This window comes from Colius striatus, chromosome 5 (genome assembly GCF_028858725.1).
Source record: "Colius striatus isolate bColStr4 chromosome 5, bColStr4.1.hap1, whole genome shotgun sequence".
Classification (NCBI taxonomy): Eukaryota; Metazoa; Chordata; class Aves; order Coliiformes; family Coliidae; genus Colius; species Colius striatus.
The window spans coordinates 12878968-12894948 of record NC_084763.1 but is presented as its reverse complement, the minus strand read 5'-3'; the positions used below and the strand labels follow the sequence as shown (position 1 = coordinate 12894948).

Genomic DNA, 15981 nt, shown 5'->3' with positions numbered 1-15981 from the left:
GCATTGATTGCCAGATGTATAAGAGTTATGTCAAGTCTGAAAAGGACGTAAGTAGGGAGAGGAACAGGACTGCTCCTGAAAACAGGTTTGAAATTTTATTTCCAGCAGGGCTTGAGTGCTTTTGAAAATGTCCTTTTCGGTTCACAGTCTGCAACTCACTTTCATTGCTGGAGTGAGTATTTCTATGATGAACTCCTGTTAATAAAAGGTTTACATCTGTTTTTCCATTAGGAGAGCATGCCCTTTTTAGAGAGTGACAGCCGTGCTTACAGATTGTATATCATAGGCCAATAGACTTGAGACCACTTCAAAGGTGAAGCGGAATTCTCAAGGATCCTGACTTAGTTTTCTATAAGAGTAAGAGCCTTTTTTTAATCCACTTCAGCATCTTTCAGACCTCCAATCTGTATCCTTTTCTCTGGTGAAGGAGGAAAAGAGAGCACCCCATTCCAAACTGCTCATTATTGGTGTTTTTGATCAGCCAGAAGAGATTATGCAGAGCACTGCCCTCTAGTCATAAGATGCTTAAATGCTTTTTGGGATGTACTCAGTTCCTTCCAACATGGAAAAGAAAGGGTGGTGACAAGAAATGGTAATGACTGTTGACTTTTGTGTGATAGTACAGAGCAATACAATATTATTAGACCACTTTGTTGTTCCACAGCTTTTAAAAAACTTTGTTAGCATGCAATTTCTTCTCTCCGGCTCTTGGCTGCATGACAAATCTGTGGATCTAGAGGACTGTGGGAGGTTCACCTCTGGCACTCATGGGAACGTAGATAGCTACTCCCGCAGAAGACATATCTGAGAGTGTGAAGTAGTTGACCAACCAACAATTGTTAGAAGAATCAGGCAAGACAGACAGTTGTGGAACTGGGCAGGGGCTCTATTTTCATTCTGTTACCTTGAGAGTGAAGGATTTTTTTAACTCAGTTTGTTATTAGTCTCAATACACTGGCAGCAGGCATAGTGATTTTACAGTAATGTAACATATCTTGAACCCACTTCAGAAACACAATAAACCCAGACAAGTAGTCTGGACTTAAACCAGAAAGTAATGTGGAAGCTTCAGCGCTTGAAAGCTTAAGAGTGTAATAGTTCCTGATTTGAATCTTGAGAGGAATAGGGAGAGATGAGGTACACTGCTAATATATTGGATACCTATTATTAATATCTTGCAGAACAGAAACTGTTATGAATGGTTCAGGTAGTGTAAATGTATTGCTATGTGCCAGCTGCAAGGACAAATCTCTAGCTTGTGTGAATGGACAGGGTTTCATTGAAATAAAGGGATCATAGAATAGTTTGGATTGGAAGAGACCTTTAAAGATGATCTAGCCTAGCCTCTTGCAATAGGCAGTGGTACTTTCATACTTTCAGTGGTTTTAGCTCCTACTGGGAGAGAATTTATGAATGCATGTAGGCAGCAGTACCAAACCACATATCTGGATGCAGGCTTCAATGGGTCTATCCAGTCTATTGGAAGATGGATACCCAGATATATGTCAGGAAACTTCAGAAAACCAGAAGACATTACAGTACTCACACAAATAATGGCACTTTCATGTGTTAGTAGAGATTATGTATGATGTAATCTACAAAGAATTCCAGCTTCTGCATCCCAAGAACAGCATCACTTCCCACTTAAGAGAAAAATATTTTGACCTTTGCCTCTAACTTCACTCTGATTCATAAAAAGTACCTCAACCTTCTCTATAATAAGGATATTTGCTGTCACTAGGTTTAGGCTACAATATATTTGAAATATGCACCTTAATTTGTTTTGTGTTTGGTTTTAAAAATTAAGATCACTCATTTGAGATTCATTATAGCAGCAGCTTTTCAATTAGGGATTATTTTGGAGTTAAAGACAAAAATGTGTAGCACTATTATGCAAATGGGTTATTTTTAAACAGTAAATAGAGAATTAAAATAAGAGTGAATCCTAGTAAGGTCACTCAGCTCACCTTCTGTATTTGATGAGAATGTGTTTAGTCAGGCAATAGCTGCTTTTATCTAAACAGAATATGAAGTTACCCTTTTACTTTATAAGAACTAATTAAAACTATCGTAGCTTGCATGGGTGTACAGTAAATTAATTGTCATTAAGTAGGAATCTGAATGTCCCATCATTCATCATGCTAAAGAAAACCCCTTTCTTCTTTGTCAGAGTTTTAGATTAGAAACAAGAGCAAAACAATTAGCAGGAAACCAATACTAAGACTTTAAAAAAACCCAAAAGCACAATAAGATTGCCTCTGTTTGCATTTAATAACAAAGTACAGTGATCAATGCAAAGCAGTGCTATTTGTTTGGATATTTCTTATAAGGGTTTGTATAGTGATCTTAAAAGTACTCCTTTGCCCTTGCTCTTGCTCAGTCTTGCCAAAGGAAAGAGAAGGAAGATTGGTAGTTTTCCTCCTTATCTGCTATCAAATTCTGAGCAAGCTAACTCACTCAAAGGCTGCTGCTCATTTATTCCACACAACAACCAAATAGTTGCAAGTAAAACATTGTTCTTTTGTGAAGCAAATTTGTCTCCTAATTATGTATATATGCAGCATCTAGCACAGTAATTTTGCATCTCTGCTCTCTTGTGTAGTACAAATGATAATTCCAACACCAGCGTGCACTGGGCACAAAAGCATGTTACATAGAGTTCGTGCCATTTTGGGCCTTTTGTTTTGCTCTGTGGTGCTGGAAAACTGATTTCAAAATGGAGACAATACAACTGGGAGAGACATTAATAGGAAAGTTAAATCTTGCCTAAAGAGAAGTACTGACTTTTTGAAGTTCTGAACTTCACTGTCCATGAACTGTGTAATATATTGTGGAAGAATAAGGCCAAGATTGTGTATGTGACATGAAAAATGGACCAGAAATTTCTTTGCTGCTATAAAGCTTTTCTACAGTTTTGGTGACCAGAATCCCTAACCAACTCTTCCCATCTTGCTTGATCTCAGAGGATCAGATGTGCTACCCTGAAATATTAAAGTAGGAGAGGAGTAAGTGGGGAAGGTATTGACAGTACCACAGTAGCAGCGAGTGAAATTCCTTGTTGTGACTGTAAAGGTATCGTATATGAAAACTACCTTTTAAGCATTTCAGTAATTCCAAAAATGACAGCCTCTTGGGTTTGATACCTGATTTTTTCGCTTAAGGAAGATATTTTACTCTGCTTCTAAAGGATGTTCAGTGGAAGGTAACCATGTTCCCTGAGAGTTACCCTGAGAGTATCAAGATACTCACTCTGAGTAACTTTTACTTATGCTCAATCAGAATGGGAGGTTTTCCTTTTTCAAAAGTATTCATCATTCACCTATCTCTTTTTGTGCTAGAGACACTGATAACAAACCAATTGGCATATCTGACCAGCTTGAAGAGTTAAACCAATGTGAGAAGCTTTGGACTAGGTTCGATTTCTGATTTTCAGGCACAGTCAGAGACTGAGGGTAGAGTAGCAAAGCCATTCATTTTCCTCTTATACTAGCGACAGGTTTACTGTTTTGAAAACTAAGACAAAAATTGTGTTAAACTTTCATGAAGTGAAAACAAACTTTACCTATCTGTAAGCAAAAAAACAGAAGGAAAGGAAAGAAAGCTTTAATTTAAAAGAAAAATAAATCAAACTTGCCACATTCACAGACTTCAACAAATACTAGTGCTTGAGACAGGTTCAAAGAAGTTTGATTTAAAGGAATGGAATAAATGATAGATGTCTGAAGATTGCCCTATAAATGATTAAGCAATGCTAAAAACTTCAACTCAGAAATCAAATTCATGGGCAGATTTGCTGGATGGCATATTCCATTCTTTGAAATTTATGATGGAGATAGATATCTGTTATTTTAGAATTGATCTCCATCCCAGGAATAAGATCTTTTCTTCTGACACCTGCTGGATATTTTTGTCGGCACACTTGAATCTTTATTAACTACTGACTTTTATTACTATGACGTCTACTCCAAAAAGGTGACACTCCTAAACAAATTTTCACTGTCAGCTTCCATTTGCATGCTTTGGCAAAGCTGATGGGTTTTTTTTCTTTTCACTGCTTGCACACAGTTAAGTGGCTTTTTAGTGAATCAGTTCTACTGCATTTTTTGGTTTTAAAGTGTTATTGAGTAGGGAAAGTAACACTTTGGTGGGAGAATACCATGAGCAGATGAAGATCTCAGAGTGCTAAGTAAATATTGAAGTGTTTGTTTTTAAAATAAATGCCTGCTCAAGGCTGAAAAGTTGGGTTAGTATTCAGAGGCACAGACAAATTGTGAGCGATTCCTTTTCATAGTAACATACTAAGACTGATGTTTTGCTAAATGAATGGTTTAGCAAATGTCCTGCAGAGTAACGAGTGGTCAGCTCATGGTTAAGACCTTTTAGGCATGTGAAACCTAATTGAACCATAAAGATCTGGAAAAAATCCCCAGTTATTCCATTTTATTGTATTTTCAAGTTTGAAAGTTGTGGTCTCCCTTGAAGTGAATCCCCCTCTTCTGTGTTAGATTCTGTGTTAGGCTTGCCCAGCCTCAGATGTTGGTTCCTGCTGTGGAGCAGAAATATTTCCTTTTTGCAGGAGACTGTTGACCATTAGGAGGTTTTTCCCATGCCAGGTAGATGGAGGAGACTAATTCCTAGTACTAAGTAGGCTCTGAACCAGGGACTGTCTGGAAGAGAAGAAGTCTGAGACTGCTGTATGGTGTGGCTCAAGCCCAGGCTCTGCCCCTCGCAGCTGGAAGGAGCATCTATCAATGGCTTCAGATGCAGGGCATCCCCTGCAGAGTGGGGACAGGGATGCCCTGGCAGAAGCTGGCAGGCAAAGAAGGAGGTTTAACGAGCGGCGGGTGGTGAGGGGCCTCTTATAAGAGCCATAGCGTGCCTTACGCAAGGGGTAAAGGAGGTGGACTCAATCCAGAAAGGGCAAGGAGGAGGAGGAGGGAAGTCATTGAAGTTTTTGATAATCTGCAGGGCACCACAAGGAGTATAAATTGCCCTCCTATATGATATGAAAAGGATGACCTTGCTTGTCTCTGAGATACTAAGAGCTCTGAGCAGTTGTCAGTAATGGTTGTTCAGTCCCCTCAGAGGTGCAGAATGAGGTACCAGCAGGTCTGCTTGGGTGGCTGTGGCATGCAAAGTAAGAGGTGTCTGATCACAGAAGCAGCAAAGCACAACTACTGTCTCCTTGTTGTGTTACCCAATCTTAGCTTCAAAGAGAGATGCTCAGGTGCTAGCATTCTTAACAAGTGCTCCACTTTTTTGATCAAACCCATGCACCCTCTCTCTAGTTAACATCAGTAGCCCTCAGTCCATGTTTAGCAGGCTTGTGATGAATTTTTCAAATAAGGGGCAATCCCACTGCAGTTGTACAGGTTCAAAACTGGACTTCAGATCCATAAGAAGTAATTTTTCAAGATTTTCTCCTGCAAACTCTTGCTGTCATATAGCCCATCATTAGGGTTGCTGCTAGTAATAAATGATACTCTGGTGGCAGTGCTTGAGTAACACTTCATTTTGCTGATCAGCCAGTGTCTAGCAGGTCTTCCTTGTGCCCTTCACTTGCTGTTTAACCAGGAACATGTCTACTTACTTATCTTCTTGTAAAACCATTATAACAGAATTTATTCACCTGTAAAGCACTTACATTGTATTCTTAGCTGAGGCAAATTACATTACCACTACTGGTTTCAGGGGTTTTGTTCTCATTCATGCTGACAGTCAGCAGAGGAGAGCTGTAGATGAAAGATGGAAGTGTAAAGTATTACTGGTTTGGTTTTACTATGACATATATCTTGTATTTCTTTATTGAGTACATTGCAGCTTCTAATAGCCGCTGATCATTGTTGGTTTTTACTTTAGCACAAATAAAAGATCTCTGCCTTTGAAAGACACGGAGCACAGCACTTACAAAATATCAAGCAGACACAGCGCAACAGCAAACTCGTAGAAAGGAGATAAAACAGATTACATAAAATAATGTGTAGTAGCTTTTAGGAAGAAATAAATGTCTATGTCTAAGTTTTAAATGACGAATCAAGAGCTTGAATACTCATTGAAAGACTCAGGCCTGTTGTGGAGATGGAGCATAAAGGAAAACCTCTATATTAGGCAAATGTTAAAGAGAATTGACACCCAGGTTGGGACAAATCTAAATACAGATTAGGAGAAGAACTATAAACAGAGATCTGATCACACAGTCACAGCATCAATAAAATGGCAGCTTTCGATACCAGATGAAGCTCTTGGATAGCACACACAGAAAGGAGGGCAACCCACTTAGGTGTGTATGGAAACCGTAGTGGCAGATTCCAATCCAGTTCTGTCCTTGAGGTGAGTCTAATTGGAGTCAGTTGGGCTCTTCTCCTGGTTAGTGTTAGACACGTAAGCTTAAATACCCTGCTGAAAAATGGCCCTGGGCACTGAGATGTGATAAAGCATTCAGAAAGGCAGACCTGTAATGGAGACTTGTGGCCAACTGTGAATTATTAGCAAGTTACAGAGAATGTCAGGGACTCTGGGAGAACTAGCTGTAAAGTAGGCATCAAACCCAAGACCTGCATGCCCTGGCTGTCAGGAACGTTAGAAGTCAGTCCTTTATTACAGGTTAAAGGGATTAAAAAGGTAGAAGCAGCAGTACTGCAAAAGGAAATAGTTCAATACGCAGTGGGGAAGCTAATTCTTTCCTCCTCAGTCTCAACCGAGATTGAAAATAATTAAACAAAGGGAAGAAATTTAAGGTGATACTATTGTCTGTCAGGACTGCAGAGAGTTGGGATGACACAGTAAAATAGACCAAAAGAGGTACAGATTTTTCAGAGCAGAAAATTTATAAATGTATTTATTTAAGTGTCTGTATGGTTGCCTTCTCTTCCCTGCTTTGAAAAGCTTAATCTCTTAAAAAGTTTGGCAATCACAGATACCTGTCCACCCCAGCACAAGAATATCATGGGATCCTGGACTTTTTCTCAGTCTGGTGCTGTGAATGTCAATTTGACCTCTGCTGATAGAGAGGGCATTTATGGTGGTTTTTCAGTCCCAATTTTTAGTTTTACATGAAGTATTGACCAGGTAGAATAATGATCAACAAAGGAAAAGTTAAAAGTAGTTTAGCTTTGGCTGTAAGTGATGTGGGTTTGGGTTTGCTGGTAGCCTGGATCTGAACCACTGTCTCATCGCTCATGGTTGAATTAATGATGTGAATGTCTAAGAAGCCATCAGATTAATAAATCACCAGAAATGAGAGGGATAACTCATAAAAGTCTTTTCCTTTTGTTTAGCAATTTATCATTTTGCTTGCACATTAATAAACAGAGCTCCCCTGAGGTAAGCCACAGGAAGATAGATTTTTCTTCCTAATTTTCCTCAATCGTAGCCAGTAGATCACAAGTGGAGAAAGTGGGCTTGTCATAGTCTGTTGGTGTCTTACGACTCCCTCTACCTATCACTGATAACAAATAAATGTGATTAAGTACCCTAGTGGATAATTATTTGTGTTTACATAACAGGCGCCAGGTTTCCAAGTCCGAGATTGTCAGCGAGACCAAGCCGAAAGCGTACGTTATCTATATCCCCCCTATCTGATCACAGCTTTGACCTTCAGACCATGATAAGGACATCTCCAAATTCCTTGGCCACAATTCTCAATAATTCTCGTAGCAGTTCCTCAGCCAGTGGTTCTTACGGACACTTATCTGCAAGTGCAATAAGGTAAGAACAGCGTTTTCTACCTGTATCGTATATACTCACCTATGTGTCATATGCACTCATGTAAAGGTGAATTATGCCCACATCTTTGTTTGCTGAATATATGTATTTTGCAGTTTCTATAATGTATACTGGAGCTTAAATTAAAGTGCATAATACTTCATTTTTCTGGCTCAGAAAGGTAACCACAAGAGACTTCTTGCCCTATTATCTCATCCAGTGCAGGTAATCAGCATCTGACCGGTAGTAACAGGGGATGTGTGTGCACTCAGGAATCTATTTTCAGAGATGAAGCTCTAGGATAGGTTTGTGACTTCAGTCACTTGGGTTCTTCTGGCCATAGACACTATGGACAGCGAAATGTTCCTGCATCACAAACATCAGAGAGTTAAGCACAGACACTTGACACCATTCAATTAAAATGTTTAGTTAGAGATTCTTGGTATTTATCTACAAGTGATTTTTTTTTTCATATTTTAGTTTGTATATTGAAAGATTAGACTTTCAGTGTCTAAGTTATCTTTTTTGTACCGAGGGAGTACCATTACCATCCAGTATCATCAGAAATTATGTGATTTTCACTTAGCTGCTTCACTTGCATGTATAAGAAGACAGCCAAAAATTGTTGTTCTGGAGGCAGAAGAGCAGAGTAGCAAGGGGAGATGGTGAGAAGAAGTTGTACAGGAAAGGGAAAGCAAACAGCACAGGGAGAAAAGCAAGAATGTAAAAAAAAGGAAGTGGAAGAAAATTAAGAGAAGTAGTGGAAAAAATAAAAAATGCAACTGCAGAACATTGTTGTATTTGTGACAATGCTACATGTCAGCTGAGAAAAGTTCCTTTGGTACTAAGAAAAAAATAAAGAAATTCCCCACCTCAAAGTCTCAGAAAGTACTCGTTTTGCATTTATGGCATTCAAACAAAGAGTGCTGCTGGTCCCTGGATTAAAAGCAGCTTCCACCTTCCATTTGCAATGAGACAAAGAGCAAGTCCCCACAGCCATTTCTTTAGATCTAAAAGAGCTTTTTTCTGGCAAGGCTCAAAATACACCTCTCCAGCAAAAATGACACACTTAACAACTTTGAAAGCTGGCTATGGGGCTTTGGATTTCTGGAGAAAATGGGGCATGCAACTGGTGTGTTAGAAACTATGAGCCTGACAAACTTTGAAAGTGACAGCACTGTAAATATTTGGTATTAGTGTAAAGGCTGTTGGGTTTTTTAAGCACTTCTTTTTTAAATAGTCATGCTTGATAGCTCTGAGGTACTTGAAAAAAAGGTATAGTATTTCACAGGTATGATATCATAGCTTTGCAATACAAGTCTGCAATCTCCATAACCACCATCCCTATTATGATGCTCCATAATGGGGAATATGAATTATGGCAATAGCTGGAGGCAGTTTTGGACCACATCTGTTAAATACATCTACTGTGTGGAGGGGTATATCTTCACTGTCATTAAGATGGGATGACACTACAATTACCAATCTCCTTTTCCATTACTTGTCACTTGGGTAAAGTGCATGAAAGTTGGCGTAGTCTCTGCAGTGCAGTAAGTCTTCCCTACTTTTACACTTTCTCTACAGCTGGAAATGGTTGGTATATAGTTTTGACACATAGAATTGGAAACCTAAGGGCCATGCCTCCAAAGTTGAAGTCAGATGAATAGTTTTCTTGAAGGCAGTTGTGGAACTGGAGTCAGTTGTGGGTAGAGATTGAGTAAGGGATGCTAAGGATTCCAACGGTGAATCTTGTGAACTGGTGGCACTGAAGAAAGCAAGACTTGTGTCATTGAGCTTATGGCTGATGGAAGCGCTCAGCCCTTCCTGGTCATGCTTTTCAGGAATGCATAGTCCAAAATTTCACGTGATTCAGAGGAATATTTTTTTTCTTTAAGAGTACGCCAGTTCCACATGAAAAGCTGCAGGTGTATATCTCCATTCTCCCTGGTGGAAGGGAGAGAGCTAGCTCTTTTCCCAGCTTTGAAATTCACATCTGTTGATGCCCTTTGACTTCTGTCATGTGCACCAGTCTATAAAAGAGTTACACCAAAATAAAGTCACATAAAGTATTAAACCCAAGCCACATTTCATTGCTTTAATAAATTACAGGACTAAATAACAAGACCATCAGTAAAAATTTATTGCAACTTCATCTTGAAAATGATGCATTCAGCACAAGAACTGCTGTGCTGAATCAAGCTGTAGGTTCATGCATTTAATATCCTGTCCATGACAGTGATCAAATTGTAGGGAAAGCTTTTCTTAGTGTAAAGTCCCAGCCTTTGGAGACTTGCAAGTAAATCTCATAGGAGTTGGTGCAACAATATGGTACAGAGCAGCAGGCCACTAGATGGATTTGCACAACAGGAAGTATTTGTATTTTAGGCAACCATTGCATTACCTACACTTCTCATTACACAATCCTTCTACTTTTAAATCTGATTTCCAATCACTTTTAACTGAGCCCAGATAGTTTACTCTCGGCAGCACGTTTCATGGCAGATACCTACCTAATGCTGACTATTTCCAAAAAGCATCAGCAAAGTTATTAATTTATCCAAATGAAGTTAGGGAAGAAGAGGCTTTCCTGTACAGACTAGAAGACCTCTTGCTACCTTTTCACTGAGAAGCTAAAGTGTGCCAAGAATGTTGCCTGGATGCTAGAGGCAGAATCCTTGCTGTTCTCAAGAAATTGTCCCATTCAGCCAAGTGCTAACTAAGCCCTTAAGAGCTTTGCATTAGCATGTGTGAAATAGAGTAAGCATTCAGCAAGTTCCACCGGGAAGAATGAGCACCTTTCCTTGCAGCTCTGCTTCATCTGGTACCTCCTTGGGGCAGCCTGTGGAGGCTAAATTGGCTGCCCAGCCATAGCAGCCTTGTGAAAGAGAAAGACCTGGAACTTTCCAGGTTGAGCAAGCCAGGATAAAACGTTTTGGTGGAGCACGATCTTCCGTCAGCTTCTAAGAGCGGCAGGGCTGCAAAATGGTGGGTGCGGCTGAGAGGAGCTGTGGCACTGCCTGCTGCTGCTGCAGCTGCCATACGGCCTCATGTCGGGCTGAGGCCGGGGACTGCCCGCTGCTGCTGAGGCCACCGTACCACCAAACCCCCACTGAACCCAGAGAGGCCGTTCTGTCTGTGCACTGAAGAAGGGCCCTTGCCTGCTTCAGTGCATAGGCAGAACGGCCTCTCTGGGTCAGTCAAAGCCGCCCTCCTCCCTTGTCCCAGGCAGCAAGAAAAGAGGAAGGAGTAGTTTACCTGGTGCTTTGATGCCTGGAGGGTGAACCCTGCTCTTGCAGCATAGTCCCAGACTGATACTGGGCCAGATGATTATATCTGAAGTGGCCACCAAGCTCATAGAGTTTCCCTTCCGGAGGCATAGCCTACCACTCCTAATTCTGCAGAGGAGCTGAAGTGTGCACAGCCATGATCTGAAGCTAATGGCAGCTGTTTTGAACATTTCATGTACCGTGTCTTGTTAATTAACACAGAATCATAGAATCATTATGGTTGGAAAAGACCTTTAAGGTCATCAGGTGCAACCACTAACCTGCCATGTCCATCACTAAACTAAACCATATCCCTCAGCACCTCATCTAGGTGTCTTTTAAATATCTTCAGGGATGATGACTCCGCCACCTCCCTGGGCAGCCTGTCCCAATGCTGAATAACCCTCTTGGTGAGAAAGTTCTTTCTAATCTCCAATTTAAACCTCCTTTGGTGCATCTTGTGCTCTTTTCCTCTTCTGTCATTCATTACTGGAGATATCTGGTCTCCCTGCCTGAAATTGGGCAGCCACAATGAGTGGCACTTCTTACCTTCTTCTTTCTTTGATTCATGTTCCTGTGCAAAATGAGTCCTTCCCCATCAAATCAGGGGGAGGTTAAAAGCAGCAATGTCTTGTGAAGCGCTTAGATTATACACCGATGAGTGCAGTAGAGAAGCTCAGGAGGATATCAGTAATTATCTATTCACTGATGGTTTAAATGCAGTGGAAAGAAGGCCTATGGGCAATACTTTTGGCAAGGAGATATAAAATATTGGAAGGTCTCTCACAGAGGGCTAATGTGCGTCTTGGTACACTGAATGAGATATGAGTCCTGCAAGAGGGGAAAGGGTCACATAACTAAAAGCTGATGAGTCAGCATATGAAAGTATGGGCAGATTTAGTTCTGACATGTTTGATTTTGCGGGCTTGATACTCTTATTTTTACCTGTTCTTGCAAAGGTGCTGCTTGTCTCTCCAGGATCTCTTTAGTCTTTACATTGGCTAAAAAAAGTACATCCTGTAGCTAAAAGATTACATCCTGTGCGTCACACAGCTTTTCAGTGTAGAATCCTCTATACGAGCACTGTGGGATGTTGAGGATGAAATCAAATGAAAGGAGACACTTTTGGGCTGTGTTTTTAGAGAGTCAAGCACATGAGGGCTCTGGTCCTTGATATGAGTACTAGTGCAGTTCTAATAATAAATAATAATAGTTTAATGCAATCCAGATAGGGCCTGACTTGGCGGTGCTTTGTCATTGTCAGCTGGCAGTATAATGTTATATCCTGACTACTGGTTGAGTACTTGAAAAGAAGATGTCGCTCCTGCTGACAGCTAATAGTGGATCTCCTTTAGCACACCAGGTAGAGCTTCTACTTTGTGCATTTGAAAACACCTGGTTTAGGTCTCAGCTGGGAGAGAGATTATGCAGAAAGGAGGCATATGAAAGAGCATCAAATGAGGATAATCCTTCATTTGACATTTACTCATTTGGTTACCTGCCACAGTCCTGCAGTGCAGCACCCCTGCTATTAATCTTTTGTCAGGATGTACTTAATGTTGTATCTGCTACCTGTGACAACTATTAGACTTTGCACTTCAGTAGCACTTCTTTCTGAGAGGCAGCGTGGCCTAGAGTGAGTATAGAGGGAGTAATCACTCCCCATGTTATGAAGAGTACCGACTCAAATCTTTACAAAAGATTAGCTGGTCTTTAATGAACAAAGGAGGTTGGGACTTCATGTTCTATATGATCTGAAATGCAGAACTTCTGTATTATTCTAGTTCCTTAGCAGTCCTCCCATACCAAATTTATAAAGTCAGTTTTCAGAAAATTAGATGAATTCCTTGTTAGCTAGAAGGTATTTAAATCAGAAGTTCCACCTACTGCAAAAGGCTTTCTCTGGATCTAGTCAGATGTGACTGGGAATACACCTTAGCTCTCCCATAATGCGTTAAAATTCAGTTTCATGTGAGCATGGGAGCCCTTTGGGATCTCCTTCAAGGTCTGAAGGAAACTGAGAAAGCCCAGTAGCACTTCACCCCACCTCCCCCAGGTTCTGCCCTGCTTCCCTGATGACATCAGAATAAGAAGGAGGAATTAACATAGTGTCGTTAATTACAGACAGATTGTGGCTGTTCTGTCTTTTATCACTTTGCTCTGGAGCTGAGCATCGGGGGATGGTGGGGAGAGAACTTTCACAAAGAGCACGAGAAAGGGATAGCCAGGTTTCTAGAGTGAGCTTAGGCAGCAGTCCATTAGTATCAGCGAGGAAAACGAGAGTCTGTGTTTCCCTTTGCAAACATGGAAAGAAAAACACAAAAATAAAAACAGAGTTAAGATAGACAATTGAATTATAAGTCTATCACAGAGAAAAGTGAAAGTGTCTCCAGCAGAGACATTCTAATTATGCCCTGTATAAAAAAAGCAGAGTATCCTTTTTTTTCAGGTTTAAATTATCCAGGTTTTGAATTTAACAGAATTTCTCATAGTTATAAGACGAGAAGCCCTCATGTTCTCAGTCTTCCTTCTTTATTCAATATTTTATATATTCTTATTATGTCTCCTCTTATTCAACTCCTTTCTGAGGCAAACAGTTGGTTTCAGTTTGCTCTTCAGAGAGTTCTGTGTTGTCATTTCTGCCAATAGTGTCTGAACAGTCTCCCTTTACTCTATGCAAGGATGTTTCAGAAGAGGACCAGCCATTCAAATGCACCATGATTTTCTGTGTTCTGTTTCCCATTCCATTTGTCTTAACACATTTTTTGCCATAGCTTCATGTTGATCAATTTTTCATTCCTCCACTGAATTCTACATTGAGCACTTCTCATGAGCTGGCTCAGCTAATTTAGAACCAGTGTACAAGCAGCTTAGACTCCCCCTCAAGTGTAGATCTTGCTGTCTGTATTGATCGTTCTAGCATGCTTGGCTCTGAAGGGAACCTCTTAGCTCTTCATCGTGCTGCTCAAAATAATTTTGGCATATATGCAGATTTCATTTTGTCATTGCTCAACTCCATACCCAGGTTGCTGACAACTGCACTGAATCCTAGAAGACCTCATCTGAGAATCTATGTCTAACATTTATGAACAAACGACCACTTTATTCTTCTTACCTTTAATTTCTGCTTTAGACTGTAAGTTATAAGCTTGTTTGTTTATGTAATTAAATCGGTGTAAAAGGACACAATCAAATGCTGCTTCATGAAATTAATCTTGGAAAGAACATGTTTAGAGTAGAACAGGTAGAACACAACATGGCAGTGCCTTGCAAGAAGCTCCTTACGATAGGATGTACAGGATAAAAAGTCTGTTAATTATGTGAGCATTACAGGTGTTTTGCTATTTGATCATCCCTCTTACTGGGATCTGCCTAAGTGAGATGCAAAGCTGCCTGAGTGAAAGCTTTTGCATTAAAAGATCTCTAGTTAATTGCAAGTAGTGTGTTGTAAATGAAGGCTTAGTTGCAGTTCAGACTGAGTCAAATTCAGATCAGGTGTAACCCCACCAAAACAGGTCCTGCTGCAACTAGATACATCACTTACATGCAGCACAGGGCTTTATTCTCACTGGTCTTGTGCTGTGTATGGTTAGTCTAAAGAGGGGTATATGATGCTCTATCATGCCATTAATAGCCTCATTTTATAACCTCTTTCAAGAAACGTGAATGGCAGAGAAGGGCTACAAGGTGAATAAAAATGCAAATCACTAGTATTAGAGAAAGTTGCATCTAATTCAAGCTGCGTGTAAATGTAATTCTGCAGCTGCCCCGCTATAGAAAGCTCATATAGATTATAGGATGACAACATTCAGGGAAAGTGTTTTGGAGATCCCCAAATACACAGATACACATGTGATGATGTATGCATGCCTGTAAATGTGTATGTCATAGATCTTATCATTAAAAGTCACTTTCAATTTGCTCGAGACTTGTTCAGTGTTGCTCAAAGAGTTTAAAGTCATGGGACCCAGTGAGTTAAAAATTCCAGGAAAGTTCTGGAGCTAAGAGTAGTGTGCTGGAGTTTAACACTTCATTACTTCCATTTTTCAGACCCTAAAAGCAGATATAATTAGCACTTTCCATACAACTGATGATGTCAGTTAGAAATCCAAAAATGCTTAGCTGCAAATTTAATTCCAAAATGATGTTTGCCAGGAGGATCGTGAGCTTTCATGGAGGGAGCACAGATGAATTACACAGGTTATGGTTAAAACAAAGTCCAGTTAAAAGCCTAGGAAATCCTGAACAGGAATATCCCAATGAGAAGGACAAAGATGTCTATGCTATCTGAGCACATATGGTCAGTCAGTGTGGCTCAGTTGCTCCCAGTGAAACTGTGCCATTTTGCTCCAGAATATGGCAATGTATTAATGAAGAGGAATTTCACCTAGCCTAGTACATAAAACAGAACAGATAATATGGTAAGCCAAACAGAAAGTACAAACCACAGACTGATAAATATAACCTGGTAATAGAAAAGTGAAAAAAGACACAGCGATGTATGTGAGGTAAATGCAGTTGTAAAACAATAAATATTATCTGATGAAAAGTATAATATATGCTATACTTTATCGATGTTTATTGATCTTTTTACGAATTCACTTAGATGACTTGTCTCCAAGTTGGTGACTTTTAATGAAATATGTCAGCATTACAAATGCAGAGGGATATTCATGAAACCTAGTCAGTTTTGAAAATTTGTTTCAAAGGATTTCAAGCCTCATACTTGCCTTTAAGATCACGATACATGTTTGGTTTCATAGTCACAGTTTGCTATTGTTTTCCTCTGTATTTAACTGACAAGACAGGAAAGCAACTGATGACTTGTCTGCATGGTCTACTCAAAGCTGAGTATATAATTTAGAAAGCAGAGGGAAACGAACAGGATTTAAAGAAAAACTCTTATTTCATATTATAAAAATGGTAGAAAGATTGTGAATAAGATGTTATTGAATGCCCCCTAGTTTACATGCTTGAAAAGCTCTATTCCTAAAACCCTGCAAAGCAGAAC

General features: G+C 40.0%; 1 protein-coding gene across 1 annotated transcript in view; it reads left to right on the top strand.

Moving 5' to 3' along the window:
• The window catches only part of GLI3 (GLI family zinc finger 3), a 208131-nt gene that overhangs the window by 144285 nt on the left and 47865 nt on the right, over positions 1 to 15981 (top strand). Inside the window, exon 7 of the mRNA XM_061996474.1 lies at positions 7506 to 7707. Coding sequence (XP_061852458.1) covers positions 7506 to 7707 — 202 coding nt within the window. The remainder of the gene's footprint in view (positions 1 to 7505; positions 7708 to 15981) is intronic.